This window comes from Mesoplodon densirostris, chromosome 16, assembly GCF_025265405.1.
Source record: "Mesoplodon densirostris isolate mMesDen1 chromosome 16, mMesDen1 primary haplotype, whole genome shotgun sequence".
Taxonomy (NCBI): domain Eukaryota; kingdom Metazoa; phylum Chordata; class Mammalia; order Artiodactyla; family Ziphiidae; genus Mesoplodon; species Mesoplodon densirostris.
In genome coordinates, this window is record NC_082676.1 from 83,262,259 (window position 1) to 83,284,860 (window position 22,602).

Genomic DNA, 22,602 nt, shown 5'->3' on the forward strand with positions numbered 1-22,602 from the left:
ATTAAAAAAAAACTGTATTAGTTTTCTGTGGCCGCCATGACAAGCAACCACACACGTAATGTAAACAACACAAGTTGATTCTCTCACAGTTTCGGGCTCAAGAGTCATGCACAGTCTCACTTTGCTGAAACCGAGGTATCAGCAGGGCCACCACGTTCCTCCTGGCAGCTCTAAGGACAGTCTGTTCCTCCTGTTTAGACTGAGGGCAGGATGCAAGCACTTCAGCTTGCTGTCCATGTGTCTGCAGGGGGCACTGTGTCATTCTTTCATTTCCACCTACCCCCAGTAGAAGCAGAACGATTTGTTTTCTGCTTTATTTGCTTATTAAAATCATGAGTGTTCAGAGCCACCCGGGTAGGACTTTGAGGTTACTCTGCCGCAAACCCCGAGTCACAGTGGGGAATCGTGGTCTTCGGGGTGCAACAGCTCACCTGAAGTGGCGTGGCTGTAGTTGGGACAGTTGGGGCTGGCCCCCAGGCCCCCACATTTCTGCATTCTTCATTGAAACCATCTTGTCAAAAGTCAAGTGAAACATTGCCCTCACGTCAAGTTGCTTTGTTAAGTGTGAGTCCTGATTTTTTTCAAGTCAACTTTTTTTGATAGAAAAAGATTTTCCACTTTAGGAGCTCATGATTTTAATTTGCTGTAAGTTACTCTTGATGGCAGGTGTTCAGTGAATTTGAATACGATGATGCAAGGAAACAGTGATCCTGGGCAGTTTATTTCTTAGCAGGAGGCTTCACGTGCTCCCTGGTCCATGGGTGAGTGAGGATGTGTGTGAAGAGTGTTGGAGAGGAGTTTCAGTCCCCCGTGGTCATGTGTCCACACGCTTCGCTAGAGGTCCCAGGGCACTGTCAGGTCTCCCCACGGCTTTCGCAGTGATGGCCTGGAGGTGTGATCTTGTAGGTTCTCTAACTGTCTGTATCTGTCAGGCTTCTCCCAGGCAGAAGAGCTGGGGTCACCTCTTGAGCTCTTAGAGGTGCAATGCCCAAAATGGTTGGGGTTGGATGCTCAGGACGTTCTGCTTCTGTTTCCTTCTTTTTTAAAAAAAATGAATTTTATTTATTTCTTTATTTATTTTTGGCTGTGTTGGGTCTTCGTTGCTGCACACGGGCTTTCTCTAGTTGTGGCGAGGGAGGGCTGTTGCGGTGTGTGGGCTTCTCATTGCAGTGGCTTCTCTTGTTGCAGAGCACGGGCTCTAGGTGCGTGGGCTTTAGTAGTTTTGGCACGTGGGCTCAGTCGTTGTGGCGCGTGGGCTCTAGAGTGCAGGCTCAGTAGTTGTGGCGCACGGGCTTAGTTGCTCTGTGGCACGTGGGATCTTCCCGGACTAGGGCTCGAACCTGTGTCCCCTGCATTGGCAGGCGGATTCTTAACCACTGCGCCACCAGGGAAGCCCTATTTCCTTCTTGAGTTTGTCTCTGAGCGTTGCTTCTTTGAGTCCAGGCGGCCAGAGGTGGCGGCTGAGAGATGCTGTCTTCCCCGTGGATGAGGGTGGCTCCTGGCCTCAGCGCCACTCTCTCCTCTGTCACTTTGTGCCCATCAGTTCTTTGGGTTTGCCCACTTTTAACCTCTGCTAGAGGATCCAAGATACAGCCTAGCAGACTACCTTGGAAATAACCGAGAAGAGTGTCCCACACGCTGAAAGGTTAACAAAGGAGCAAGGGCATGGAGTGCACAGTGCTGACCTTTAGTCACTGACATGGAGGTGGTGGCGGGCAGGCCAGGCGGGAGGGCTGCCCCTGCCCAGAGGGCCGAGACTGCGGCCAGTCCGCCTGAGCCCTGCCCAGTGCCTTCCTGTGCTTTGTCTCTGGCAGCTCCTTCAGCGGCAGAGTGTTCCGAGCCACCTTCCTGATGCTGGCTGTGTTCCTCACCGTCCCCCTGCTTGGTGCCATGATGCTGCTGGACTCTCCCATAGACCCACAGCCTCTCAGGTGAGCTGCTGCACAACTTGGGGGGCTGGGGGTGCTGCTTGACAAAATATAGTAAACGGGCTGAAATGACTTCTCGACTGATAAACCCACCTGCTCTGAAAGGTAGGTTATTATGGGAAATAGAGATCTGTGATTTCTTTAGTGCCTGTGTTTCATGTTAAGTTAGATGTTGTACAGTGTTATCCATGTTACTGTTTCAAAAACAAAACTTTACAAAGCAAAATTAAAAACCAGAAAAATCCCAAACAAGAGAAGCTTAAGTATTAGAGATGATTAACCTGAATTCATTTGAAGTGTCAAAAGCACACATAAACGAAGGTTAAGTTCAAGTTGCCTGCTTTACATTTTTTAAGTAACTGATTTTTTTTTTTTTATTGATAAGTGCTATTTGTTCAGCAGCCACAAATATGTTTGCTGGAATAAGGATTTATAAGTAGCTGATTTTTAGTAAACCTTGTAATTACTGTTCTGTTTTTCCTAAGTTACCCTATATCAGTGGGGATCTGTGGGTAATGCAGTCCGTTATAACTTGAAAAAATAGCATACACCTCAGGGTCTTGTGAATGTATTCACATTTGTAATTACAGTCACGCAGATTCAGGCTCCTCTTGGTGTGATTATTTATGACATCAAGGGCCGTGCAGTGTGGTTCAGTAAGTTCCTGTTTCCCCTCAGAACCGCCCAGGGTGATGAGGCTGTCTGCAGTTTACTATGAGTGAGTTCATGTAAGACTTAAAAGCTTCAGATAAGAACCCTGTTTCAGTATAGAGAGAATCTAACAGGTACAACTGAATAACACGTTGGTGGTCTGTGAGTGAGAGTTGAGGCTTCATAGTGTGTGGTGTGTTGGGCGTCCTCTCCAAGGGGCTCCCTCCTGCCGACCCCCTCACTGTGTAGAAGGATGCGGCTAAGCCTGCCCCAAATGCAAACTGCCTGGGCCTTTCTGGATAATCCAGTTGGCCAGGCAGGAGCATGAATTGTGTTCACAGCTGGGGATCCACACCTGGGCTGGGGAGCTGGCCTTGGAGAGAGGAGGCAGCGGGGACCAGGTGAGCATCCGGCATCTGGGGGACTGGGAGGGTTCGAGCTTCCATGACCGAAGACCCGTGATCTCAGTGGAGGTCCTTTATCGTGCAGCGTGGTGAAGAAATCCGGGGAAAGGAGGTGTGGAGTCCTGACAGCCTGGGGGGGAGCGAGGTCAGGAAGGCTTTGAGGTTGTGCAGCGTGAGCCCTGTCTGTGGAGTAGGTGTGCCGGGTGAGGAGGAACCCAGAGAAAGCGGTGTGGCTGGCGGGCCTCTCCTGGGCTCAGAGGTAGGGAATGACTGGCTCCCGCATTGGGGGCGTGGGCCCCTAAAGCCAGAACGAAGGCAGGAGGCCGGCAGATGGTGAGAACGGGAACGATCGGGGGTTTGGGGAAAGTGCTGATAACAGCAGCAAACAGGACTTTTGTAAAACTCCCTTCAGAGCAAAATGAACAAGGAAGGGGGAGACCCACCGACGAGGGCGAGCGGTGCAGTCTCAGGGCTGGTGGGGCTCGGCTGGCGGAGGTGCCCTGGGGGCTCTGTCTGCAGGGGATGCAGGAAAACAGAGGACAGACAGACCCAGAGGGCACGAGACCAGGGGCGACCCTTCCAGCGTGGCTTGTTATGCAGTTGGTGGCAGTCCTTAGGGAGCAGGGTCACCGGGAAGGCTGCCAGACTCGGCCAGATCCTGCTGTGCAGGGCAGCCTTCTTTTCTTTGTTAGGAAGGTTGGGGACTAATGGACACGACATACGTGACATCCCGATTCCTGGAGGGTGTTGCCCAGTGTACGCCAGGATACATTTTACATGTGGAGAGATGGGAGCACAGCGGTGTGGTCACCTGTGGTTGGCATGGGCGCAGGAAACGTGCGTCAGCTCAGTGGTCCTCACTGCACAGGAGCGTCCGCTCGTGGAACCAGAGGGGTGGGGTGGCTCAAAGGTTTCCTGGGCATCTCCGAGGACCCCAGCGTGTCTCCCTCCCCAAGGGGTCAGGGGGCATGGGACACTGTCTCTCTCCTTCCCCTGCAGGTCTCCCGTGGGCCTTGCCTGAGTTTTATTTTCTGTGTTTTCTATGTGCTCCTCACATCCCTGACCACCTGTAGCACTTTGTTGCTACTATTTGTTTATTATCTTTGAGTTTTACAGTTTCACTCTGCTAATAAAATGCATACTTTTGACAGTAATGGTAATAGCTTTCAGTTGCTAGAAGAATTACTATTCCTGTTGGTTTTTTAAATCATAGCCACAAAAATCTCTTCTTTAAAACTGTTTTTTCTGTTAAATTTTACAGTAACTGAAAAATATGGTTTAAATATGGCAGAAACAGTCCTATCCTTTTATGAAAAATAATGTTTCTGTTCCTTTCTGGATGGAAGCTGAGTCCTTCCAGAAAATGGTGGGTGGAGGCTGCGGTGACCACTGCTGAATTGGGGCCCATGGGCCGTGTCCTGGCCACATGCTTGTGAGACACATTCACAGCTCACAGTCGTGGGGGGAGCATTTCCTCAGTTCCACCTCAGAAGGAAGACTAAAGAGTGATCCTGATCAGATGGAACCATGGGGAGAAACAGGATAAAATTGGAAACAGCATAAGTGGTGACTGAAGTTAGGGGGAGTAGCACGAGTGAATAGGAGTTAACAATTAACGAGTTAATGCGAGTCCATGGGACTTGGGCCGGCCGAGGCGCTGGGCTGGGCCTCCTGGGCTGCTGTTCCCTGATGCTTCTGCGCCCAGTAGCGGGCCTGGGGACCCTTTTTGCATGTCCTTTGCATTTTCTCCTATGTTTTCTTCTCTCCCCGTGGAGATTGCTCAGGCTCCTTGGGGGCAGGGACAGCGCCTGATACACTGACTAGTTTGATGCTGCAGCCGTTCCCTGAGGACTTCCTGAGTATAGGGAAACCGGCAGCGTCCACGTGGGCAGAGGGAGCTTGAGTCTCAGGGGAGGCTCCCCTCCCCCTGCTCTGTGTGGTCATCTGTTGTTCTGTTTACACATGTACCTGCACCTCGGGAGGTGTGACCTTCCCAGGCAGAGTTTGAACCCAGATGTGTTGCAGGTCATGGTCCTGCTCTCCCCTTTTGGAAATAAAACTCCTTAGTTAACCCAAGAGTGTGTTTTTGAAAAGCAGGTAGAAAGCCATAATTGGAAGGCAGCAGAGGGTGAAGCGGGGGGATTCAATCTGGGGGGAGTTGTGCTGTGTCTTGAGTAGGGGGCGGAGGGGAGTGAAGAATTCTGCCTGGAGGGGGATGGGGGTGGAGAGTTCCCACATCATCACCCCCCAGCCACCCACCCCGCCTTGGTCGTCCCACTCTGGTGGGCGAAGGGGGCGGGAAGTGGGAGCTCTCCCCCCTTCCTCCCTCTCTCCCACGGTACTCCCCGGGAGCCTCCTGGGTGCCAGGTGTTCAGGATACAACAGGGAAAAAACACAACAAATCCCTGATCTCATGTGTTCTTGTGGGGACACACAGTCGACATAGAGAAGTGAGAGCTGAAAAGTGCTGCCAACAAAGTCGAGTGGGGTGGGGTCTGTGCTTCTGGGGGCGGCGTTGGACGCTGAATTGGGTGGTGGGAAGAGGCTTCACTGAGAAGGTGATGGGCAGGAGGCAGCAGGCTTAGGATGGGAGGTGCCTGGTGCCCTCAGGGACCTGCTGGCAGAGTGAGGGGAGGAGAGGGGGCTGTGGCCGGACTCGAGGGCGAGGAGCTCATGGAAGACCTTGGCTCCGGGGGAGAGGGCCCGTTGCAGGGGTTTGAGGGGCGGATGCCGTGATCTGACTGTGTTTCCCAAGGTGCAGGTGGGCTGCTGGGTTGCGAGCAGACTTGGGGGGACCAGGGAGGAGGTGGGGAGGGAAGATGGTGGCGTGGAGCAGGCTGGCAGCAGAGGACCTGACGTGTACAGGTGGCATCAGCAGGAGTTGCTGACGGGTTGGGAGAAATGGCGTATTTGCCTGTGGATGGAGAGGGGAGAGCTCCTGGGGCTGCTTCTGCGTGCGGGGAGGGGTCCAGGCCAGAGGGAGCTGGGGGGCCCCCGAGAGTGACAGGCGGGAGACAGGTGCGTGTGTGCGGACGCTGGGGCTGTGGCGCCAGGCCCAGCCGTCTTCTGTCCCCTCTGGAGCGGGGGGTGAGGCTGTCACTGTGAAATGTCCACTCTGCTCCCTCTGTCTCAGCTGGACCCGGATGGCCTGGCAGCCCGGGGGAGAATAAAGGCCTGGGTGTGTGAACCGTAGGGTGGAGCAGGTTGGATGGGTGGGCGGAGGCCCGGTGGCCTCGGGTGGCTGCGCGTGCGGAGTTTTCGCATCAGCCACGCTTACGTTCTCAGTTCTCTTTTGTGCTGTGACCTTTCCTGATATCCCAGGAAGTTCTTTTTCTTAACTTGTGCTTCTGGCAACTAAGGATGTTATTGGAACATGTGCGCTTTGTCAAAGAATGGGGAGTTATGCGTGTAGGTCCTTGTAGGTCCTCCGTAAATACTTTCTTCATGTACTTTTATAGACAAATCCCTATAATTGCGTTATTTTACAGCTTCAAAGAACCCCCGCTCTTGCTTGGTGTCCTGCAACCAAATACGAAGTTACGACAGGCGGAAAGGCTTTTTGAAAATCAGCTTGTTGGGCCAGAGTCCATAGCACATATCGGGGGTAAGTAGACCCCTGGGACTTGGCGCTGTCTGTTGCCTGAGTGGGGTCCTGTGGGGGCAGCTCCGTGGGGAGCCCCGGGCAGCCTTCTTGGCTGCGGTCGTGCGCGTGTTTGTCTACCAGATGCCCTGGCGGGAGCCTCTCACCTCTCCAAGTTGCAGGCCATTTTAGTGCTGGGTGATTTTGAGTTCATGTCTGTGAAGCATTTTATTCTGCTCAAACTGTTGGACCCTTTAAAATGAAAGGAGAAAGGAAAAAATGTGGACAAACATTGGTGTTCGGTTCACTTATCACATTGGGTAGGTGTTACTTGATAGGACGTTCCTAGCACAGATTGTCTTTGTGTCGATTTCATTTTTGAAAGAAACAGGAAGTATTCTCAATATTTCCACTTTTTTTTTAAAGCTCACTTTGGTGGCTACATTTAAGGGTAACCATCTGCTTCAAACTTGCCCAAACCTAAGAACTGGAATAGGGTCTGGTTCTAATTCTTGAGTCTGTAGCAACCTGGAACAGGTCTTTTCTGTCTGTTAGAATGAGAATTAAGCTCAGGAGTCAAAAAATATAGTTAATGAAAAGGTTGCCGAGGGTTGAGATGTGAGGATTTCCCAGCCACTTCTTACCTCTGCTCACTGGCCGTCTTTCCAAAGCACGGGGGAACGGCTGTGGGCATGGGCGGCCAGTGTGCTTCTGTTTCCTTCCGAAGGCCTGTCAGGCCCACGCCTCCACCTCTGTTGCTGTGGACCAGCCCCTCTTTCCCAGCCCTACTGTTGGGCTGGCCCGAGGACTGGATGTTTCTGCAGTTGGTGGTTGCTCTTCGGCAAAGTCAGAATTGTTCAGGAGGGATGGGCACTTCGTGATAGAGCTTCATGTTTCTCTTAAAAAGATTTTGATGTTTATTAATTTCACAGATTTTGTGTTTTGGGTTAAAAAAAAAGCCAGTATTGACATTTAAAACTGGAACTTTGAGGAGTTACAGTGATTTTAAAAAAAAATCTCTCAGAGGATGCTTTTCTTGTCTTTTCTACTTGGCCTGATGCCTCATCTTGCTCTGTCATCACGCCTCCCTTTTCTCTCTTAAAGGAGCTGCTCGTCCTTTGGTGATGTTCCTGGTTACCCCCTGCAGGTGTGAACCGCACAAAGGCCCCGGGGACCCACTGCTGCTGACAGTGGAGGGAGGCACCAGCCTCAGGAGGTGCCAATGAACATCCTTTAATTTTTTAAATAGACTTTACGTTTTAGAGCAGTTTTGCAGTCACAGCAAAATTGAGGGGAAGGTACAGAGATTTACCGTATATCCCCTACCCCCTACTTGCCCCATTATTATTGCTTTTAAAAATTTATTTTATTTGTTTATTTTTGGCTGCATTGGGTCTTCGGTTGCTGTGCGCGGGCTTTCTCTAGTTGCGTTGAGCGGGGGCTACTCTTCGTACGGTATGTGGGCTTCTCATCCCAGTGGCTTCTCTTGTGGAGCACGGGCTCTAGGCGCAGGGGCTTCAGTAGTTGTAGCACGCAGGCTCAGTCGTTGTGGCGCGCAGGCTCTAGAGCGCAGGCTCAAGTTGTGGCGCACGGGCTTAGTTGCTCCGCGGCATGTGGGATCTTCCTGGACCAGTGTCCTGAACACTGTGTCCTGTGCATTGGCAGGCGGATTCTTAACCACTGTGCCACCAGGGAAGCCCCTTGCCCCGTTATTAACATCTCCCATAAGATGGTACATTTGTTATAATTGATGACCCTCCATTGACACATCATCATCACCAGATTCCACAGTTTACGTTAGGGTTCACTCTTGGTGTGTACGTTCTATGGGTCTGGACAAATGTTTAGTGACATGCATCCATCATTATAGTATCATACAGAGAATGTTTACTGCCTCTGCATAAATCCTCTGTGCTCCACCTCTTCATCCCTCTCTGCCCCCAGCCTCTGGCAACCACTGATCTGTTTCCTGTCTCCTTAGTTTTGCCTTTTCCAAATGTCTTAGAGTTAGAATTATACAGCATATAGTCTTTTCAGATTGACTTCTTTCACTTGCTGATACGCATTTAAGGTTCCTCCATGTCTTTTCATGGCTTTATAGCTCATTCCTTTTTATTGCTGAATAATATTCCATTGTCTGGATGTAGCATAATTTATTTTTCCATTCACCTACTGGAGGACATTTTGGTTGCCTCCAAGGTTTGGAAATTATAAATAAACCTGCTGTAAACATCTGTGTGCAAATTATTTCGTGGACTTAAGTTTTCAGTTCATTTGGGCAAATACCAAAATAATTGCTGGATCATATAATAAGAGTATATTTAGTTTCATAAGAAACTGCCAAACTGTCTTTCAAGGTGGCTGTACCATTTTTTATTACCCCCGAGCAATGAATGAGAGTTCCTTTTGCTCCACATCCTCGCCAGCATTTGGTGTTGTCAGTGTTCTGGCTTTTGGCCATTTTAATAGGTGTGAAGTGGTATCTCATGGCTGTTTTTTTTTTTTTTTTTTTTTTTTGCGGTATGCGGGCCTCTCACCGCTGCGGCCTCCCCCGCCGCGGAGCACAGGCTCCGGACGCGCAGGCCCAGCGGCCATGGCTCACGGGCCCAGCCGCCCCGCGGCACATGGGATCCTCCCAGACCGGGGCACGAACCCGCATCCCCTGCATCGGCAGGCGGACTCCCAACCACCTGCGCCACCAGGGAGGCCCTCATGGCTGTTTTAATTTGCAATTTCCTGCTGACATATGATGTGGAGCATCTTTTCATGTGCTTATTTGCCATCTGTATATCTTCTGTGGTGAGGTGCCTCTTTAAGTCTTTGGGATATTTTTAAAATTGGATTGTTCATTTTCTTATTGTTGAGTTTTAAGAGTTCTTCATATATTTTGGATACAAGTTCTTTATCAGATGCATCATTTGCAGATATTTTCTCTCAGTCTGTGGCTTGTCTTTTTATTCTCTAGATGGTGTCTTTCTCAGAGCAGAAGTTTTTAGTTTTAATGAAGTGTCCAGCTTATCAATTCTTTCTTTCATGGATCATGTCTTTGGTGTTATATTTAAAATGTCATCACCACACCCAAAGTCAACTAAGTTTTCTCCTTTTTTATCTTCTAGGAGTTTTGTAGTTTTGTGTTTTACTTGATCTAGGTCTGTGATCCATTTTGAGTTAATTTTTGTGAAGGGTGTAAGGTCTGTGTGTAGGTTCATCTTTTTGCAGGTGAATGTCCAGTTGTTCCAGCAACATTTGTTGAAGAGACCATCTATACCTCATTATATTGCCTCTGCTTCTTTGTTAGAGATGAGTTGTGGATCTATTTCTGGGCTCTGTATTCTGTTACTTTGATCTATTTGTCTCTTCTTTTGCTATTACCACACTGCCTTCATTATGGTAGCTTTATGGTAAGTCTTGAAGTCAGGTAGTGTCAGTCCTCCAGCTTTTTCTGTTGGCTATTCTGGATCTTTTGCTTCTCCATATAAGCATTAGAATCATTTTGTGGATATCTACAAAATAGCTGCTTGGGATTGCTTTGAATCTATAGATCAAGTTGGGAAGAACCTCTTGACAATGTTGAATCTTCCAGTCCATGAACATGGAGTATCTCTCCTTTTATTTAGTTCTTTGATTTCTGTTATCAGAGTTCCATGGTTTTCCTCATCTAGATCTTGTACATATTTTGTTATATCTAAACCAAATACTTCATTCTTTTGGAAGCTAGTGTAAAAGGTATTCTGATTTTAATTTCAAATTTCACTTGTTCATTGCTGGTTTGTAGCAAACTGATTGACTTCTGTATATTATCTTTGTATCCTGCAACCTTGCTATAATTGCTTATTAGTTCCAGGAGTTTTTTTTGTTGTTGTTGATCCTTTGGGATTTTCGACATAGACAATCATGTCATCTACAAGTGAAGGTAGATTTATTTCCTCCTTCCCAGTAAGTATACCTTTTATGTCCTTTTCTGGTCTTACTGCTTTAGCTAGAACTTTCAGTCCAGTATTGTAAAGGAGTGGTGAGAGCAGACATCCTTGCTTTGTTCCTGATTTTCGTGGGAAAGCGTCTAGTTTTCACCATTAAGTACGCTGTTAACTGTAGGTTTTTTGTAGATATTCTTTATCAAGGGAAGGAAGTTCCCCTCGACTCCTAATTTGCTAAAAGTTTTTATCATGAAATGAGTGTTGGGTTTTTGTCAATGCTTTGTCTGCATCTATTGATATGTTCATGTAGTTTTTCTTTAGTCTGTTGATATTGTGGATTACTTAACCGATTTTCAAATGCTAAACTAGCCTCGTGTACTTGGGATAAATCCCACTTGGTTGGGGTGTATAATTCTTTTTATACATTGTTGGATTTGACTTGCTAATATTTTCTTGAGGATTTTTGCATCTTTGTACATGAGAGATGTTGGTCTGTAGTTTTCTTTTTTTTTAAATTTATTTTTATTAATTTATCTTTGGCTGCGTTGGGTCTTCGTTGCTGCGCGAGGGCTTTCTCTAGTTGCGGCGAGCGGGGGCTACTCTTCATTGCAGTGCGCGGGCTTCTCATTGCGGTGGCTTCTCTTGTTGCGGTGCGCGGGCTTCAGTAGTTGTGGCACGCGGGCTCAGTAGTTGTGGCTCGCGAGCTCTAGAGCACAGGCTCAGTAGTTGTGACGCACGGGCTTAGTTGCTCCGCAGCACGTGGGATCTTCCTGGACCAGGGCTCGAACCCGTGTCCCCTGCATTGGCAGGCAAATTCTTAACCACTGCGCCACCAGGGAAGTCCGGTCTGTAGTTTTCTTGAAATGACTTTTTCTGGGTTTGGTATTAGGGTGATGCTGGCTTCATAGAATGAGTTAAGAAGTATTTCCTCTGCTTCTGTTTTCTGGAAGAGATTATAGAAAATTGGTATCATTTCTTCCTTAAATGTTTAGTAGAATTCATCAGTGAACCCATCTCAGCCTGGTACTGTTTTGGAAGGTTATTAATTATTGATTCATTTCCTCAATAGATACAGACCTATTCAAATTGTCTCTTTTCTTCTTGTGTGAGTTTTGGCAGATTGTGTCTTTCAAGGGATTGGACCATTTCATCTGCATTATCAAATTTGTGGACATAGGGTTGTTCATAGTGTTCCTTTATTATCCTTTTAATGTCCATGGGGTCTATAGTGATGTTCCCGCTTTCATTTCTGATATTGGTAATTTCTATCTTTTCTCTTTTTTGTTAGCCTGGCTAGAGGATTATTTATTGGGTTGGCCAAAAAGTGTGTTTGGGTTTTCTGTAGCATCTTACGGAAAAACCCAAATGAACTTTTGGGCCAACCCAGTATCTTATTGATCTTTTCAAAGAACCAGCTTTTGTTTTGGTGATTTTTCTCTATTGATTTCCTGTTTTCAATTTCATTGATATCTGCTCTAATTTTTATTATTTCTTTCTTCTGCTTACCTGGGGTTTCATTTGCTCTTCTATTTGTAGTTTCCTAAGATGGAAGCTTAGATGATTGATTTTAGGTCTTTTTTCTTTTCTAATATATGCCTTTGATGCTACAACTTTCTTTCTAAGCACTGCTTTCTCTGAAGCCAGAAAATTTTGATAAGTTGTATTTTCATTTTGTTCAAAATGTTTTCTAATTTCTCTTGAGGTTTCTTCTTTGAATTATGTGTTATTTAGAAGTGCACGTTGTTTAATCTCCAAGTATTTTGTGATTTTCCATCTCTCTTTCTGTTATTGATTTCTAGTTTAATTTCATATTGGTCTGAGAGCAGACGTTGTATGATTTTTATTCTTTTAAATTTGTTAAGGTGTGTGTTGTGGCCCTGAATATGGTCTGTCTTGGTGAATGTTCCATGTGAACTTGAGAAAAATATATATTCTGCTGTTGTTTGGATGAGGTAGTTGATATCCAGTTAATCAGTGATGCTGTTGAGTTCAACTGTGTCTTTACTAATTTTCTGTCTGCAGAATCTTTCCATTTCTTTTTTATTTTTATTTTTTTTATATCGAAGTATAGCTGATTTTCAGTGTTGTGTTAATTTCTGCTGTACAGCCAAGTGACTCAGTTACACATATGTATACGTTCTTTTTCATATTCTTTTTCATTATGGCTTATCCCAGGACATTGAATATAGTTCCCTGTGCTGTACAGTCAGACCTTGTTGTCCATCAGTATCTGTCCATTTCTGAGAGAGGTATGCTGAGGTCTCCTCCCCTAATCATGGATTCTTCTGCTTCCTTTCAGTTCTGTCAGTTTTGCCTCATGTATCTTGATGATTCTTTTTAGGCACATACATGTTAAGGACTGTTATGTCTTCTCTACAGTTGACCCTTTGTCATTACGTGGAGGCCTTCTTTATCCCTGATTGTGTTCCTAGGTCTGCAACTGCTCTGAGGTTAATAGAACTACTCCAGCTTTCTTTTGATTAGTGTTAGTGTAGTATATCTTTCTCTGTCCCTTCATTTTTAATCTGTATGTGTCTGTATATCTAAAGAGGGTTTCTTGTAGACTGCATATAGGTGGGTCTTGTTTTTTGATACACTCTGACAGTCTCTTTTTTAATTGGGGTTTTTATACCATTGATGTTGAAAATGATAATTGATATACAGTTGACCCTTGAACAAGTCGGGTTTGAACTGCGTGGGTCCACTTACACATGGATTTTTTTCCAATAAATACATTCTGCAGCACTACTTGATCCACAGTTGCTTAAATCCACGGGTGCAGAACCTTGCGATACAGAACCTCCTGAATGCAGGACCTGGAGGATGTGAGGGCTGACCATAAAGTTATACACAGACTTTCGACTGTGCGCAGGGTTGACACCCCTAACTCCCAGGTTGTTCAAGGGTTAACTGTAGTTGGATTTCTATCTCCCATATTTGTTACTGTTTTCTATTCATTGCCTTTGTTTTTTTATTTCTTATTTTCTCTTCCACTCTCCTTCTGACTTTGTAGTTTCAGCTGAACATTTATGATTCTATTTTCTCTCCTTTCTTCACATATCAGTTATACTTATTTTAAAAACTTTTTTTAGTGGTTGCCCTAGAGTTTGCAGTATACATTTAAAAATATGGAGCATTTCATGAATTTGCACATCATCTTTGTGGTTCCAGTTCTAGTGTATGTGCTGCTGAAGTGAGCACTTAATTTTACACCGAGGGCCTTCCTAGCAGTTCTTTCCCTTTGGTTGGGTGTAATCGGCTTCAGCAGCAGACACTGACATGAAGCAGACGTGAACAGCCCTGAGTGCTGAGTGTCAGCCCGAGGGTCCCCGCTTCTTTGAGGGTAGAAAATCCTGTTTTTATCCCTGACTGGTGTCTGCTGTGCCCTGGATCCAGCCTCAGGGTCACGGCCATGCTGGTTCTGAGGCCCCCGTGGGGTTTATCGCTGCACGTGTTAAGACTTTTGTCCCCAGACACCACTTGCCTTCATCTTCAAAACTGCCATTTCCTCTCTGGAGATAAAAAGCAGACTGGCCGCCTCTGTTGCAGAAGGTTGTGAGAGCACAGTCCTTAGGCTAACCCAGTAATACCCTTATTCCCTCCTGTCTTTAAACAGATGTAATGTTCACTGGTACAGCAGATGGCCGAGTCGTAAAACTTGAAAACGGTGAAGTAGAGACCATCGCCCGGTTTGGCTCAGGCCCATGCAGTAAGTCAGTGACCCCTGACGTGTGTCTCTTCCAGGCACCCAGGAGGGTGCCAGGAGGAGCTGTGTTCCCCAGAAGTTGGGTCCTTGGAGGAGGAGAGCCTGACGGCCCAGCTAGAGGCTGCCTGGGCTCCTCATTTGCCACCTGTGCTTGCAGTTTCCCATCCAGCTGTGGCCGTGGCCCTGCCGGGCCCCCACGCCCCAGAGCTGCTGCAGGAGGTGCTGGGCTTTGTTCCTCACATGCTGGAGCGCATTCCTGCACTAGCCCCTCAGGAACCTCAGCCCTGCATCCAGAGTGAAATACCCTTAGGTCGCTCAGCTTTTAGAAACTCACTGTTTAAAAACTGGTAGCTTCCAGACTTATTTGTTATCTTTTTTTAAGAGCTAGAATGTTTTTCTAAAAATGATGCATTTTTATGGAAATGCAAAAAATGCGGAGAAGAAAGTAAAAATCACCTCAGAGAGTCTTCTCAGGTGTAACTGTTAACAATTTAATGAATAACTTTTCAGATTTCTTTCTGTTCATGGATACTCACACCCACACATGGTTTTATGTGAGGGACTCATACTCTACATTTGGATATTTAACCTGCTTTTTCCCACTCTGTATTTTGCCTATAAGTGCCTCTGCAGTAAGTGCCCTGCAGTATATATACACCTTGAGGAGCACACCCTGCTGTGAGCACCCTATAGTAAGCACACTGCAGTAAACACCCTGTGGTAAGCACCCTATAGTAAGTGCCCTGCAGTAAGCACCCTGCAGTAAGCACTCTGTGATAAGTGCCCTGCAGTGAGTGCCCAGCAATAAATATGCTCTGCCACAGGTTTAAAAAGAGTATAGTTAGTAGAACAGGAGAATGGATCTAAGCAGTAAAATAGGAGCTTTCCCTTTATGACGGGTGGAGGGACCCTGCCATGTCCCTGGATGGGCACAGCATTCAGGTCCAGCTGTTGGGCTTAAATCCCACTCCTGAGGTTCGGTGGGATTTGGGAGTGGGGCCTGTGTCTGCTGACGTCCCTGAGTTAACTGTTTGAGTCTCAGGATGCTGATGTGAACTTGCTTCTTGGGTATCAGTTGCTGTCCTTATGTCCACATCCAGATTCTCGGGTGGTCCCTCTAGACATGCTGGACAATTGTCCTAAACTCTAGGGGGGCTGGAACACAGAGGGCCGAGTCTGTCTCTGATGCCATGGTCTGTTTTGTTCTCTGCAGCGTGATGCAGGTTTAGGACGGGGTGGAGGAGCTGTTTGGACACTGAGGGGCCACAAATCTTGGACCAACCACTGATTCCTGTCTGTCTGTTTCCCTAGAAACCCGAGATGATGAGCCTGCTTGTGGGAGACCCCTGGGCATCCGGGCCGGGCCCAACGGGACCCTTTTTGTGGCTGATGCATACAAAGGGCTATTTGAAGTAAATCCCTGGAAACGTAAGTGACAGTAACTTGTTTCCTTCTATGATGATTACCGATCTTTTAAACAATATGTGCATTTATTTATAAATGGATTTAGTAGAATTTGTTCAGTACAGTCTACTGGAGACGCTGATGTTTTTCTTACTCACTGAATGGAACTGAAAATATTCCCTGCAGATACCAGCCAGTATTCACACCGTGTGGCTCCTCACTTATGCCTGCTTCTGGCCCATTCCCTCCTTTCCCCTGGCCTTTGTGTTTGAGCCACAGGATCTCAGAAGGACTCATTTTGAGGATGTTAGGCTCCTCTTCCTATCTTTACTTCTCTGTGTATTTCTCTGCATCTGGTCTTGCTGTTTGTTTTCTGCCTCTCTGTCTTTTCCTTCCTCCAGCTCCTTCTCCTCTTTCTCTCCCCTGACTGAGCACGATGTCACCTCGATCAGTGCTACAACATTGCTGTATGCGCTTCAGCGGGAGGTTCACGCTGAGGGAGGGGTTGCCATCGTGGCCCCCGGGCGGCCCCCGCTCTGCTGGGTGCTGGCTGTGTGAGAGTTACTCAGCCTCTCTGTGCCTGCTTTCCTCACCCACGGGGCAGGGATGACGGGAGTGCCTGCCTTGTGGGATAGTTGTGGGGGGTTCAAATGGGATTACATGTGGGAGGCTCTGAGCGCTCCTTGAACGTTTGTGCTACAATCTAAAAAGATTTACTACGATTCCTGCTTTTTAAATTTAAAAGCAGATGAGGTGAACATTCTATATTTCTCTCAAGCGGACAAACAGAAAATTGCCTTTTTAGCCTAAGATTCTTACCAGATTTTTAAGTCAGTTGGTCTTGATAAAAGGAGTTCCTCATCCTTAGAGGGGGGATTCTGCCTTTAGTGGAGCTGGTCTAAAAAAATTCATCACCTAATAGAAAGAAAGGAAAACGCTGATTTTTACTGTAAGAAGGAATAAATCTTCTGTCAGGACACGGAGAAGCTCATTTAGTTTTTCCTTGTAAATCAGTTAGGCCGATGGATATTTTGAAAGTATTGAGTTACACGTTCTTAGAAACAAGCAAGTCTCCCCCACTTCTGTCTTCTTTCTTCCTTCCCTTCTTTCCTCCCCCCCCCCCGCCCCTTCCCTCAGGTGAAGTAAAACTGCTGCTGTCCTCCGAGACACCCATTGAGGGGAGGAAAATGTCCTTCGTGAACGATCTTACAGTGACTCGGGACGGGAGGAAGATTTATTTTACGGATTCTAGCAGCAAATGGCAAAGACGAGATTATCTGCTGCTGGTGATGGAGGGGACGGATGATGGCCGGTGAGTGTTCCTTCTGGGTCTTCTCCTCAGGGAGGCCGTAGACAGGCAGGGTGACTTCGCAGAGCTTATTACTTCCAAGAGTTGTTGGGGTGTTTCTGAGCATAGTACTCAGCTTTTAAGGGAGGATCTTACTGTCTCCTGGAAACAGGGGGCGGACACAGTGAAACAGCGAGATGTTCTCACTTTGTTCTTTGGAGAAATGAAGGTAGAATGGCCAGGCTGTCTGAGGGTGTGGTCTCGCAGCCGGGGGAGACCTCACAGGCGACCTCTGAAGGGGACTCCTGTGAGGCTGCAGCCATGGTGGCCCTCCCTGGTGCTGAACCAGTGCTCAGGTCAGCGAGAGAGCTGACCGTGGGCTTGTCTGGAGGAGGGTGCCTGGGTCTGCCCCGGACAGGGATGGGCCTGCAGGGCCAGCCTGGAACTGGTCTGAGCGGAGGATGGGGGCCCTGCTACTCCCTTGGAGGACGAGGCCCCCTCCATAGGCCCTGGCCCGAGGGCCCAGACCGGAAGCAGGGCTCCAGCCCAGCAGGGGCCCCCAGACACCCCGTGTGACCTCTGCTGTTGGCGCCCGCAGCCTGCTGGAGTACGACACCGAGACCAAGGAGGTGAAGGTTTTGCTGGACCACTTGCGGTTCCCCAACGGGGTACAGCTCTCTCCTGCGGAGGACTTTGTCCTGGTGGCAGAATTAACCATGGCGAGGATCAGGAGGTGCGTGAGCCTGGTGCCAGGTCCACCGAGCTGTGGGCTGGGCGGCTGTGAGGTGTCAGCTCAGAGCCTGGGACGCAGCGGGTGCCTGTCCTGTGTGATGAGAGAGTCACCTTCCCTCTGCCTTCCTCAGCCTTCTTGCGTGTTAAGGGCTGGGAGAGTCTTGATGGAATGCTGACCGCGATCCCGGCCCTTTTCCCTGCTGGTGGGCCTGGTCCGGCCCTGCTTCCCGCACCTGCTTCTCGCGGGGTGGGCCCAGGGCTCTGAGGGCTTCTTGGAGCAGCCGTGCCAGCGTTCATGATGGACGGGTTTACAGTTGTGTCCATTCGGTTATTGGGACCAAGACCAATTTGGTGCTCGGCTAAAATCTTTCCTTCAGTTGGGGGGCTGCCGCTCACTGCCTGCTTGGGCGAATCTTTCAGGTTCTACGTGTCTGGCCTGATGAAGGGAGGGGCCGACCTGTTTGTGGAGAACTTGCCTGGATTCCCAGACAACATCCGAGCCAGCGGCTCCGGGGGTTACTGGGTCGGCATGTCGGCCATTCGCTCCAGTCCTGGGTTTTCCATGTTGGATTTCTTATCCGAGAGACCGTATCTTAAAAGAATGATTTTTAAGGTAACTATGAGAGCGATTAATTTCAAAAAACAAAATGAAAATGCATCTAATTACGGGTTTTTTGACCTTTATGGAAGCTCTGAAAATTCTAGTTCTGCTTATAGTATTTGGTGCTTTGAATGACTTCTTTAAAACGTATTTTATTCTTTGCCTTGTAACGTAAATGTAAACATTTGAGCCCTCTGATTTTTTCCTCCTGGTTTCCTTGTCTGGGTATTTTTATCGTCACCCTCCCCGTCGTGACCTGTTGGGGCCTCTGCCCTGCCTGTCCCTCTTGCTCTCCGCTCTCCCCCAGACCCCGTCCCCGGCAAACTCAGCTCTTCCCTGAGTGGTTGCAGGTGCCGCTTCCTCCCGCCCCGCTTCCTCCTGCCTCCTCGGAGCCTCGTCACCCCCTTCATGGGATTCTGCCCATGTCCTTAGCCGCAAATACTAAACTGTTTGAGACTTAAGGTCGTGGAAGGTGCTGCGCAGCAGTTGCTGAGTCTGTGTGGCACGTAGCCCTGTGTCTGGGCCCCGCCAAGGGCTGCGGGCACCTTCTCAGTGAGGCTGGCCCACGGCCTTCAGTGTTGTTCCGAGTTCGGCAGGTCACTGTTCAGACGTGACACATCGTCGGCTGCAGAGTTACATCTGTTCGCTGGGGCCTGGAGGGGGCAGAATGGCAGGGTGGGCAAGGAGAAGGGTTTTGAGGAAGGCCTGACCAGCTGTGGGGCCCTGGGCAGGGGACGTGGTCTCTCTGCCTCAGTTTCTCCATCTGTCAAGTGGGAAGAATAATAGCACTTCATCAGGTGATGGAAAAATTTAATGAGAATATGCAGATGCTGCCCTTAGCTGAGTATAGTGAGTGCTCGAAGCTGGTACCCGTCAGAGGATGTGCTCTGTCCGTGGTGATCGCATCTCCCCTGGTTGATAGGATGCATCTCTGCCCTGGTGGGACGTGTGCTCCATCAGAGCAGGTGCTTTTTCTGTTGAGTTCTCTCCTTTATCCTCAGCACCTAGAACAGTGTCTGTATCAGGAGCCAAGACCGTGCGTGAGAAAGGGCCAGCGGGGTGGGCGTGTTCCCGGACATGGGCGTCCTGGGCAGGAGTGGCCCGGCGTCTTCATGTGGCTGGGAGATGGATGGTGGGTCTGGGGCAGGGGGGAGGTGGGAGGTGGGAGAGGACCACAGGCCTTGCAGACTTGAAAAGGAGGTTAGATTTTCTTCACAATGTTGTTGAAGTCTTTGAGGATTTTCTTTTTTTAGTTTTGAGACAACATCAGACCTAAAAAGCAGCAGGAAGGGAACAGAGAACGTCTTTCCCTCAGCTGTTTGCAGGCAGGTGGCTGACCTGTCACCCCCGGACGCTCCAAGCGCTGTTGCTATAGCAGGGATGACCCCCTTGGGCCAGGATGTCCCGCGGATACGGGTGACCCTCCGGTGCACAGACCCAGCTCAGGCTCGTCAGTGGCCCAGGGGGGTCCTTTGTAATGGGACTGTGCCCAGGGTCGGGCTGGCTTAGTCGCCACCTCTCCTTGTCCCCTTCAGCCTGGAGCGGCTCCCAGACCTGACCTTCAGGATCCCAGGTCAGCTCTGCTGCAGAACGTCCCTGCCTCGGGCTGCCTGGTGTCTCTCACGGTCAGGTTCAGGCTGTGCCTCTCCGGTGCCCTCAGCATGACCTGTCGGGAGGTGCGTGGTGTCCACTTGTCCCTGCAGTGCCCGTCACCCCATCCACTGGTGGCTGCCGGGTTTCCACTGTGAAGTTATTCTTTATCATTTGTAATTAATAAGTATTTTGTGGGGATAGTTAGTAAGTGTCATTATGATCTCGGGGTTGATGGTTTTATCAGTGATTATGATCTGTTAACCATCGTTGCTTACTTTGACGCTCACGTTGTCCGGCTGTGGCCAGTGGGAGCCCCTTCCGTGTGGCCCCTTGACCTTTGCATGTGTCCCGGTCGTTCTTGGAGTAGTTCCTGCTTCCCGGCCCCGCCCATTGTTCAGGCTCCTCTCGTTCTTTCCCTGCCCTGCTCTGGGATCAGCCGTTTCTCAGGGAGCCCGGCTTCTCCTAGAGGGGACAGGTGCTAAGTGTGCTTACTGACGGGGGGTCGCTGCTCCCAGGCCCTCGTGACAGAGCTGGGGGTGTATGCACACGTGTTCGTGCACAGACCCTCACACCTACATTTATGTGTCTTCATCTGTTTCTTTAAATTGAAAACCATAAGTAAGGCTGTGTCTCTGCTTCCGGTCCAGTACCACAGGATTTATGCCAGTTTTCTTACCGTCTGTGTTTGTACTTCCCTTCTCTAAGGGTGAGAAGCCTGGGTCTCATGCTCCTTCACACCTATGTGATCAGATTCCCCAGTTGTTCCTGTCTGTAGCCATTGTCCCCTGTCATGTGGCCTCAGCTGTTATGTGGCTCGGCTGTCACGTGGCCCCAGCATCACATGGCCCCGGCCAGGGCTCGAGCACCCATGCTAGCCCTTTTCCCTCCTCCCAGCCGTGTGCAGGGGCCTTACCTCTCAAGGGCTCATGGCCTGTGCCAGGTCACCCTGCTGCAGGACACCATCTCCCCTGCTTGGGTCCTGACACCCTGCTTGGAGCCATGGCCCTCTCTCTTCTCCAGCGTGGACTCTCCCTGCTCAGACCGACTCTCTGGTCTGGGCCGCCCCTGCACGCACCTACCCTGCTTGGCTCCACAGGCTACTTCTTGACTGAATTGTTCAGGTGTGGGGTGTGCCGGTATTTTAAAAAGGCAGCTGCAGTGCCGTGTAGAAGCGAGCCAGTGGGGAGGTGGGGGGCAGGGTGGGTGGGACGTGCACAGCGGGTGACAAGAGCCACGGTGCCCGGCCTGCGGGACTCCACGTGGCCCGTGTCACGCTCTCCTCTCACTGTGCTTCCCTTTCAGCTGTTCAGCCAGGAGACGGTGATGAAGTTCGTGCCGCGGTACAGCCTCGTCCTGGAGCTCAGTGACAGCGGGGCCTTCCGGAGGAGCCTGCACGACCCCGATGGGCAGGTGGCCGCTTATGTGAGCGAGGTGCACGAGCGTGACGGGCACCTGTACCTGGGCTCCTTTAGGTCCCCTTTCCTCTGCAGACTCAGCCTGCAGTCTGCTTAGGCCCGTCGTTGCCCTGCGCGCCACCCCTGGGCCAGGAGGTGCGTGGACACACCCTTCCCACCGGCACCTGCCGGTCCGCGGAGGTGTGGTGCGGCCTCTTGGGGCACCCTTACCTGGACTTGGCCTTGCATCTGCCGTGGGGAAGATGAGTCCACGTAAAGCCCTGTTCTCTTAAAAACCTTCCCAAGTGCAGTGATTCTTCAGGCCCCGGGGACTTGGTGCACTTAACAGGCTTCAGGTGTGGGGATGGAGCTGTGGGTGAGTCGGCTGGCGTCTCGCCTTTGCTGTTGGCTGTGTCCCGCCAGCCTCGATGTCTTTGTTGTTAAATGGGTGATACCTGTCTTTGTGGGAGGGGCTCCGGGAGGGCGCGGAGAGCTCAGGGCAAACGTGTGTGAAGCCGCGGATGGGCTGTGCAGGCGAAGAGGGCACGGCTACGTTCCCCAGAGTCAAGTGAGACCCGAGCCTCGGCCCTGGGCGTCCCTCCCGTGGCGCCCACCCTCCCGTGGCGCCCACCCTCCTGCTGCGCCCGGCCCCTCCCTGCCTGGGTCCCCGCCAGCGCTCTGAAGGCAAGGACCTGGGTGTGTGTGGAGGAAGAGCACGTTGATTCCAGCAGCTCAGAGGACTCACCGGCTTCTCCGTGGACAGCCTGCCGTGTGGATCAGAGGATGGGGAGTGAAGGTGGGCGCTGGGCACCAGGAGTCCTGTTCACACACCTGGTTCCTCACCCCAGACCCAGGTGTGAATTGTGCATGTGCTGGGGTTGCGTCTGCTCTAGTGTTACAAGCCTGACGCTGCTCTGTATCCTCATGGGTGTGTCCACACATGGTCCCGGTTGTGGGGTGATCCATGTGATTATGATAATTAAATGGACTTTTCTGTGGATGAACCTCTTGATGGTGTTGCCTGGGAATTTCTTCTGTGCTTTCATCTACTTTAACAGTGAGTGAGGTCTTGTCCTCCACCTGTCGTGAGAGCCGATCTGCTGGGGTCATGTTTAGATTTGCTCGGGGCCTCCCCTGTGGCCGCCTGCCCCCCACGCTGACTCAGTCCACATGACACTGCTCTCCTGTTGCCATTCTCTAAGATGGAGCTGATGTCTGCTCCTTCCCTTCCTGCGTATTTGTGAGAACACATCAGGGATTGTGTCTCTGGAATTGTCTTTGTAACTTGAAAAGACAGTATTTTGACTAGGGGATGACATTGAACGTCAAGGATGGCCGACATCGTGGTGAGACTTGAACCGTTTGTGTCTTGTGCTGGTTCATAGCTCCTTTCCCCTCCCTGCT

The 22,602-nt window shown here is 49.7% G+C and overlaps 1 protein-coding gene across 1 annotated transcript in view; it reads left to right on the forward strand.

The window, feature by feature from the left end:
- The window catches only part of APMAP (adipocyte plasma membrane associated protein), a 28,762-nt gene extending 6,554 nt beyond the window's left edge, over positions 1-22,208 (forward strand). Inside the window, exons 2-9 of the mRNA XM_060078650.1 lie at positions 1,815-1,931; positions 6,472-6,587; positions 14,097-14,189; positions 15,498-15,614; positions 16,728-16,902; positions 17,477-17,611; positions 18,031-18,223; positions 21,107-22,208. Coding sequence (XP_059934633.1) covers positions 1,815-1,931; positions 6,472-6,587; positions 14,097-14,189; positions 15,498-15,614; positions 16,728-16,902; positions 17,477-17,611; positions 18,031-18,223; positions 21,107-21,316 — 1,156 coding nt within the window. The 3' untranslated portion in view covers positions 21,317-22,208. The remainder of the gene's footprint in view (positions 1-1,814; positions 1,932-6,471; positions 6,588-14,096; positions 14,190-15,497; positions 15,615-16,727; positions 16,903-17,476; positions 17,612-18,030; positions 18,224-21,106) is intronic.
- Positions 22,209-22,602: the final 394 nt, after the last annotated feature.